Genomic DNA, 8,475 nt, shown 5'->3' on the forward strand with positions numbered 1-8,475 from the left:
AGCTCACCGCCCACAGAGACTCCTCTGCAGCAGAAGTGACAGTTTGTTTTCCTCCGACAGACGGCAACAGGTTGAAACAGGAAGGGAAGATTACGGTGTGCGTGTGTGTGTGTGTGTGTGTGTGTGTGTGTGTGTGTGTGTGTGTGTGTGTGTGTGTGTGTGTGTGTGTGTGTGTACGTGTGTGTGTGTGTGTGTGTGACCTTATTTTTGCAGCTTTCACTTTAATAAATGTCAATAAGGAACGTTCAGTTTTTGTTTTTTAGGATATTAAATTACTTTGAGTCACTACGGCATCTGTAGTGTGTGTGTGTGTGTGTGTGTGTGTGTGTGTGTGTGTTTGTGTGTGTTGAGACCACGGTGTGTGTTTTGGTTGCCGTGGTTACAGTCTCTCTCTCGGGACAGACAGGAAGTTAGTAGCCGTCACCATGGCAACTCTGGACCGTTAATAAACCCAGGGAGCTTCTTTTTTTTCTTAAATCTGAACACACTCGATCAATCAGCCAATCAGAGGCCGGACCTCTGGGAGTGACGGACCAATGAAAATCAATCTTTGTTTATATAATCCCAACACATGTTCTCCTCAGACTCTTTCCAATCAGAGCCGGTCTAGACCGGACTCTATGTTCTATTATAAACAAAGACCCAACATCAAGACCGGATCCAGAGGAAGTTAACAAACACGGATTTGGTCCTTGCATGAAGTTCACGTCTGTGTTCAAATTTGCTTTTTCATTTGAATTTAGTTACAGATGTGCTTCCATAGAGAAGCTCTGAGTGGTAGAAAAGGCGTCTTGAGGATTATTTGGACTAATTCTCAGTTAGCCTCAAATCAGGCCCCGCCCCCTTTTTGGGCCTAAAGTGGTCCAGCCTGCTCTCCCTGTCTCTGAGTCTGTGTCTCTGTCTCCCTGCAGGCGTCTCTTCTCCGGCAGCGACTCTCTCCTGATGGCGTCCGTGTTCCCTCAGCCTCTCGTCGGACAGAAGAAGAAGACGATCGTTTGAACCCGCCGACCATCCTTCCGTCCCATCATGGCCGACGACCTCTACAGCAGCACCTTCTCCGCCTCCGAATCCGACTTCTCCTCCTCTTCGTCCTCGTCCTCTTCGTCCTCGGCGGCGTCCGCCTACATCCTCACGCTGGAGCAGAGGGCGGCGTTCATCTTCGTGCTCATCCTCTTCATCTTCCTGGGGCTGCTGATCGTCCGCTGTTTCCGGATCCTGCTGGACCCGTACCGCAGCATGCCGTCCTCCACCTGGACGGACTACATGGAGAAGGACACCTTCGACTACCGGATTTCCTGACAGGCAGCCTGAGAGGCGGCAACTCCTGGCAACCAACAAGTTAAACTGAGACGACGACCACACTGAGCGCGTGCAGCAGAAACACGAGCACACGTTCCCCCATCCAGAGCGACCGCGTTACAACGTGAACCTGAGTCCGCGTACGGAGGGACCTGGTTCCCCTCGTCAGAGTGTTTAAGGCAGGCGGGTCCACACATCCTGGTGAGTCTCTCAAAATAACAACCTGGTGTGAACTCGGCTCTCAGAGCGGGGAGACAAAAATACACATCAATATTTCAACAACAACAACAACCCGGCTTAGGAAAACCAAACACATCTAACACATTACTCATGAGCCTGCGGCGGTTTGAACGGCGAGGATGAAGCCTCCGTGAGTTTGGATTTAATACCATCACCATCTTGTTTTTTAGAGCCAGGAGAGACCATATGTTGAAGAGAGCGCGGCGCTCGGGAGGAGGAGGAGGAGGAGGTTAGCAAATACTGAGTTATCAGCAAATGTAAAATTAATCCGTCCTCAGAGTTTATTTTCGTACAAATTCAACCTGATTAGAAGGATTTATATACTTTGGTGTCCCCTCAGTAACTCCTCCCCCTCTTCATGCTCTCTGTGACTCTAAACAGGACCATCGTTACTGATGAACCTCATGCTGACGAACATTTCCTCATAAACATTAACATAAACAATCTTCTCTTTCACATTAACAAATCTCCCCCTGCTGGACATTACACTTAGAATGAGATCAAAGGAATAGAATGAGATCAAAGGAATAGAATGAGATCAAATGAATAGAATGTCATCAAAGGAATAGAATGTCATCAAAGGAATAGAATGAGATCAAAGGAATAGAATGAGATCAAAGGAATAGAATGTCATCAAAGGAATAGAATGAGATCAAAGGAATAGAATGTCATCAAAGGAATAGAATGTCATCAAAGGAATAGAATGAGATCAAAGGAATAGAATGAGATCAAAGGAATAGAATGTCATCAAAGGAATAGAATGAGATCAAAGGGATAGAATGAGATCAAAGGAATAGAATGTCATCAAAGGAATATGATGTCATTAAAGGAATAGAACGTCATCAAAGGAATAGAATGAGATCAAAGGAATATGATCAGGGGGATAGAGATGTAGGGAGAATAGAAGAAAGAAAGCTATATAAGAAAGATAGAAACAGTAGAATCAATAACAGCAGGCTCTCTGTGACTCTAAAAAAAAGGGGCCATCATTAATCACATTAAAGACCCAGGAAACATTCAAACATGGTACGATCCACGCTGCGTCAAACTTTAGGAGTCTTAAATTCTGTCTCTTTTAAAACAGCAGACAGCGTCTGCTTGAACAACATCAGCTAACGTAGCGCTCCTGATCCCGCCTGGTCCCTGGACTCAGACCTTCCTCTGTTAGCGCTCTACATGCCGATGAAACACGGTCTTTAAAAACGTTCTTTTTTAAAATCTGACGATGAGAAATAAAACGTTTATACTCGCTCTGAAAAAACAACGACCGGGGAAAAGTGTGCATCGTGTTACCTGCTGCCGGTCTGATCGTCGTCCCGGTCTGCCTGGCAGGCAGTCATCTGGGCAAACAAACACAACATGTGTCATTCTTAGAGTAAGGTCAGAGATCACTTAAACACCACAGAGGTCTCTGTTGGGCTCAGGTAGAGGTCAGGAGAGCAGACCTCATCCTGAGCCGGTCTCTAATCTTTGACCAGAGTAAACATGGACACACACTTCCTGACTGAGTGTGTGTGTGTGATCTTTGCCCAGATCTTCTGCTGTCGTAGACCCCGTCCTCTCTGCAGCTCTGAACCTGAAGCTGTGTCTTCTGAGCCGAGGACGGTCTCAGATCTGCCTGCCAGGCAGCGTGTTGGGGTTGCTGCCTCTCAATGAAGAACTTTTATTTTCTACTTTTTTCTACTTTTTGTTCTCTTTCCACCAAACGGACCAGTTAAGACTTGTTTGCAGAACTTGTGAAGCTCTGAGAACAATGTGTTGTTGTTCTGGAGCGAAGAAGAAGAAGAGGAGGAGGAGGAGGAGGAGGAGGAGGAGGAGGAGAGGCCAGGGAGACTTGGATGCAGGAGCGCAGAGGAGTGATGGAGGCTGTGTTGAATCGCTCTGACTGCGGAGACGAGACGAGACGGTTTTCCAGCGACTCCTCGTCGGTGTCTTGCCAGAGCGCCTGTTGCTTAGTAACCAGTGTTTTTGGTGCCAGTTGATGTCTGAAACGCCGGCCGAGCAGCCGAGCAGCCGAGCCGGGACACGCACGCCTCTGTTTCAGTCTGAAGCCAAGACCGCCCGGCGCCGAAACAAAGGACGACAAAACACAGGCGGGGTGACGAGTGAGCGCCGAGGAACACGACAGGTTGTGTTTCTAAAAGTGTGGAACAGCTGCCAGACGAAGAGGTGGGTCCACACACACACACACACACACACACACACACACACACACAGCTCTTCTCCCTCAGAACACACCAGCTGTTTCCCGATGAAGACTCGGCCTCTGAGGGCCAAGGCCGGCCTCAGGGATCCTCCTCAGCAGCTGCCCGGTTCAGACGATGGTTCAGTCTTCCCGTCCTCCCGTTAATTCAAGACTCAAGTTCAAATCCAGAATCAAAGTCTGGGACCTGTTCACAGGACCTAAAGATGAAACTCAGGGTCCGGGGAACATCAAGTCAAAGAAACACCAAACACTGATTCTCCTCTCTGTCCTCTCACAGGGTCTACAGGACTGTGATGGTCCTCTTCTTCGAGGTCCGAGGTCTCCTGTCACACCTCCAGAAGACTCAAGCTCAAATCCCTCCATTGGAGACCTGGGTTGAAGATCTGAGACCTGGTTTAAAGTCTAGAGAGACCTGATTATAAAGTTCAGAGACCCGGACTTTACAGTCACGGGAGACCTGGTTTTCAGTACAGAGACATGGTGTTACATCTAGAAACCTGGTTTAAAGTCCAGAGACCTAGACTTCAAAGTGAGGCCTGGTTTAAAGTCCAGAGAAACCTGGTTTGAAGTCCAGAGAGACATGAGACATTTGAAGATCAGAGACATGGTTTTTATGCCTTGAGACCTGGTTCAAAATCCAGAGACCTGGTTTTAAGTCTTGAGAGAACTGGTTCTCAGTCTAGAGACCTGGTTAGACCTGGTCTTAAGGCCAGAGTCATGGTTTAAAGTCCAGAAAGACCTGGTTTTTAAGTCAGAGAGACTTGATCCAGAGAGACCTGGACTTTAAAGTCCAGAGAGACTTGGTTTTAAGTCTAGAGACCTGGTTTAAAGTCCAGAGAGACCTGGACTGTAAAGTGCAGATACCTGTTTTTATACGTCTAGAGACCTGATTCAGAGAGACCTGGTTTAAAGTCCAAAGACCTGGTTTAAAGTCTAGAGAGACCTGGTTGAAAGTCTAGAAACATGGTTTTGAGTCCAGATACCAGGTTTAAAGTCAGAGAGACCTGATTCAGAGAGACCTGGACTTTAAAGTCCAGAGAGACCTGGACTTTAAAGTGCAGAGACCTGGTTTGACCCTGTTACCTGGAGACTCTCAGCCGGATGCATCCCTCATAAACGTCTTTCTATCAGACACGTTCAGCGTCGCGGGCCCCGCCCCCTGAAAGTCCCGGGACCTTTGAAAAGTACTACCCCCCTAGTAGGGGCTTTTTGGGGGGGAGATTATCTACCCCTGAACTAAATTTAGACCCTGGATCCACCGGTCCTAACGCACGTAGATCAGAGAACAAGAAGTCTCCTAAAGGATCCTGTCACTGAGTGAAATATGAGAAACATGGTCCAGGTTTTAGAACGACCCTGGAACCAAAAACATTTATGATCCTGGATCAGCGCCATCATCTCCCCGTCTTTATCAAACGTCCGCCTGATCGGTCCTCAGAAGGATAGACAAACACACATTATACAGTATATACAGTACTGCTTTGTATTCATGTGCACATCTTGCAATCACACACACACACACACACACACACACACACACACACACACACACACACACACACACACACACACACTCCCAGCAGCTCACTGCCGAAACAAACCCTCCATCCACTTCACTTCCTGCACCAACCCTTCCATCCCTCCCTCCCTCTGTTTCTTCACCTCCATCATCTCCTCACCGTCACTCTCTTTATCTCCTCCTCTCTTCCAGCTCTCCAGCTCTCCCTCCTCCTCAAACTCTGCCCTCTTTTTTAACGTCTCATTTGGCTCGGCGGCGAGCTCGACAGGTGAAACACACCGATGTTGCCGAAAGTGTGTGAGGGAGGAAAAGTGTAAGATAAAGGAGAAGCGAGCAGAATAGAGGAAGACGTCTCACTCCGTCTTATCTCTGCGGGTCTTCTCTCGCTCCCTGTCTCTTCCTGAAAGAGCTGGAAGTCTCATTACTCTGCTGTCAGCTGCTGCAGGACGAGAGGGGGTCTGTGTGGAGGCTTTGATTTCACTTTGAATGAGGCTCCTTAAGGCTCTTTACACACGGTGGGACCGTGAAGACTTGTTTACCTACATTACGGGGACACAAACCCATTTACACCTCAATGCGGGACCCACAGTCTTAGGGGGACTTTATGAAGTTTTTCATTGAGTCTTGAAACACATAAACATCTGTTTTTAATTTCTCTGAAATGGACATAAAAAGTTGGTGAACCTGCATTACGGGGACGCTAGTCCATTTATCTGTGCTCATGATGCCCCTAGTGTCCAAACAGGGTACTGCATGTTTTTACAGAAACCGGATAGAAACGACCTGATACTGATAGATCTGACTCTCAGTCCACAACCAACACAGGCAACTGAAGTTTAAAAATTAGCCTCTTAGCTATAGGTAGACTTTTCAGTCCAGAGAGACCTGGTCTAAAGTCTAGCGACGTGGTTTGAAGATCAGAGACCCGGTTCTCAGTCCAGAGACCTTATTCTCAGTCAAGAGAGAGATCTTGTTTTAAGTCTAGAGACATGGTTTAAGTCTCCAGACATAGACTTTAAAGTCCAGAGGCCTGGTTTAAAGCTCAGAGAGACCTGGTTTTAAGTCCAGAGACCTGGTGTAACGTTTCGAGACCTGGACTTTAAAGTCCAGAGAAGCCAGGTTTTAAGACTAGAGACCTGGAGTTTGAAAATCAGAGAGACCTGGTTTAAAGTCATGAGAGGCCTGGTTTTAGGTCTAGAGACCTGGTTTTAAAGTCCAGAAACCTGAGTTAAAGTCCAGAGACCTGGTAATAAGTCTAGAGAGACTTGGTTTAAAGTCTAGAGAACTGGACTTTAACGTCCAAAGAGCCCTGGATTTAGGTCCAGAGGTATGGTTGTAGGTCCAGAGATCTGGTTTAAAGTCCAGAGACATGGCTTAAGTCTAGAGACCTGGTGTAACGTCTCGAGACCTGGACTTTAAACTCCAGAGAGACCTGGTTTAAAGACCAGAGACCTGGTTTTAGGTCCAGAGACCTGATTTAAAGATCAGTGAAGTCAAACGGTTGCCCCTCAGGAGTTGAATGATTCGAGCGTCCATGAGGAACATCCTGGAGAACATCAGTATCAGAGTAAAGCGGTCCAGCATCAGCTGCTAACATCTGGACTCACTTAGTAACTGAACATGAAGACGAACGGAGCGTCTCCACCTCCGCCTGCTGGACAGAAACGAGGCCAAGAATTAGTTTCAGAGTCCGGTCTTCATCCCTCCATCTCTCTCTGGCTCTGGTTCTTCAGCAACAGGTGCCGATCAGTTCATCCTCTCTGTCTCTCTCTCTCTCTCTCTCTCTCTCTCTCTCTCTCTCTCTCTCTCTCTCTCTCTCTCTCTCTCTCTCTCTCCGCTCCATTAGTCCCTCCTCTGAACGACTCTGCGGTGTGTTAATGGAGCTTGTTCCCCCAGAACGACACTGAGGGCTTTAATTACCACCTGCTGAAAGAGCACACAGGGACAGACAGGAACAAGGCGCTGAGAGAGAGAGAGAGAGAGAGAGGGAGAGAGAGAGAGAGGGGAGCCGGATCATCCCGCTGAATAACAAGAAAGAGAGAACACAGCTCTCCGGTCCTCTCCTCGTATTCTCTCTAAATCCACGAGACGACCGAGAGAAGAGACGCACAGAAAACGTAGCTAATCCATCAAGATAAACACGAGAGAGAGCGGCGGGAGACGAAGAGGAAGGAGAAGACATCAATTAAGCTCCTGTAGTAAACACAGCAGGAAACATCAAACGGGCTCACGGTGAGACGGAGGACGGTTTCATTAATCCACCCAAACCAGAGAGGAGATTACAAAACACTACGACGTCTCTGATCCTGAACACAGAGAGACGTCTGCTACAGGATACACACCTCCAGTCTCTGAACACAACACTTATTTCTCTCAATATTTCACATTATTTTAAATCTAGCAAAGAATAAAAAATGAAACAGCTTCACCTCCAAAGCTTCGCTAACGACATGCTAGTCTCATTTTTAAAATCACAAAACGACATTTCATATTTATTATCCTGTTATAACTTAAACACAACCCGTTATGGAGTATCTACTTCCTGTTATAACTTAAACACACCCCGTTATAGAGTAACTACTTCCTGTTATGGAGTAGCTACTTCCTGTTATGGAGTAGCTACTTCCTGTTGTACAGTAGCTACTTCCTGTTATAACTTAAACACAACCCGTTATAGAGTAACTACTTCCTGTTATGGAGTATCTACTTCCTGTTGTACAGTAGCTACTTCCTGTTATAACTTAAACACACCCTGTTATAGAGTAACTACTTCCTGTTATGGAGTAGCTACTTCCTGTTGTACAGTAGCTACTTCCTGTTATAACTTAAACACACCCCGTTATAGAGTAACTACTTCCTGTTATGGAGTATCTACTTCCTGTTGTACAGTATCTACTTCCTGTTATAACTTAAACACAACCCATTATAGAATAACTACTTCCTGTTATGGAGTATCTACTTCCTGTTGTACAGTAGCTACTTCCTGTTATGGAGTATCTACTTCCTGTTGTACAGTAGCTACTTCCTGTTATGGAGTAACTACTTTCTCTTGTAAAGTAACCACATCCTATTGTAGAGTAGCTACTTCCTGTTATGGAGTAACCACATCCTGTTATAACTTAAACACATCCCGTTACAGAGTAGCTACTTCCTGTTTTAGAGTAGCTACTTCCTGTTATGGAGTAACCACATCCTGTTATACAATAACTAC

The 8,475-nt window shown here is 46.5% G+C and overlaps 1 protein-coding gene across 1 annotated transcript; it reads left to right on the forward strand.

Annotated features, from left to right (window-relative positions):
- The first annotated feature begins 853 nt into the window (after nucleotides 1-853).
- On the forward strand, nucleotides 854-1,919 carry LOC117809290 (cortexin-2-like). The gene has a single exon (XM_034678854.1). The coding sequence runs from the start codon at nucleotides 1,027-1,029 to the stop codon at nucleotides 1,297-1,299; it is 273 nt and encodes a 90-aa protein (XP_034534745.1). The 5' UTR covers nucleotides 854-1,026; the 3' UTR covers nucleotides 1,300-1,919.
- The last annotated feature ends 6,556 nt before the right edge of the window (nucleotides 1,920-8,475 follow it).

This window comes from Notolabrus celidotus, unplaced genomic scaffold (genome assembly GCF_009762535.1).
Source record: "Notolabrus celidotus isolate fNotCel1 unplaced genomic scaffold, fNotCel1.pri scaffold_243_arrow_ctg1, whole genome shotgun sequence".
Classification (NCBI taxonomy): Eukaryota; Metazoa; Chordata; class Actinopteri; order Labriformes; family Labridae; genus Notolabrus; species Notolabrus celidotus.

What these genes read in the sequence shown, in the direction of transcription:
- LOC117809290 (XM_034678854.1), top strand. Translation starts at nt 1,027, where the DNA reads ATGGCCGACGACCTCTACAGCAGCACCTTCTCCGCCTCCGAATCCGAC.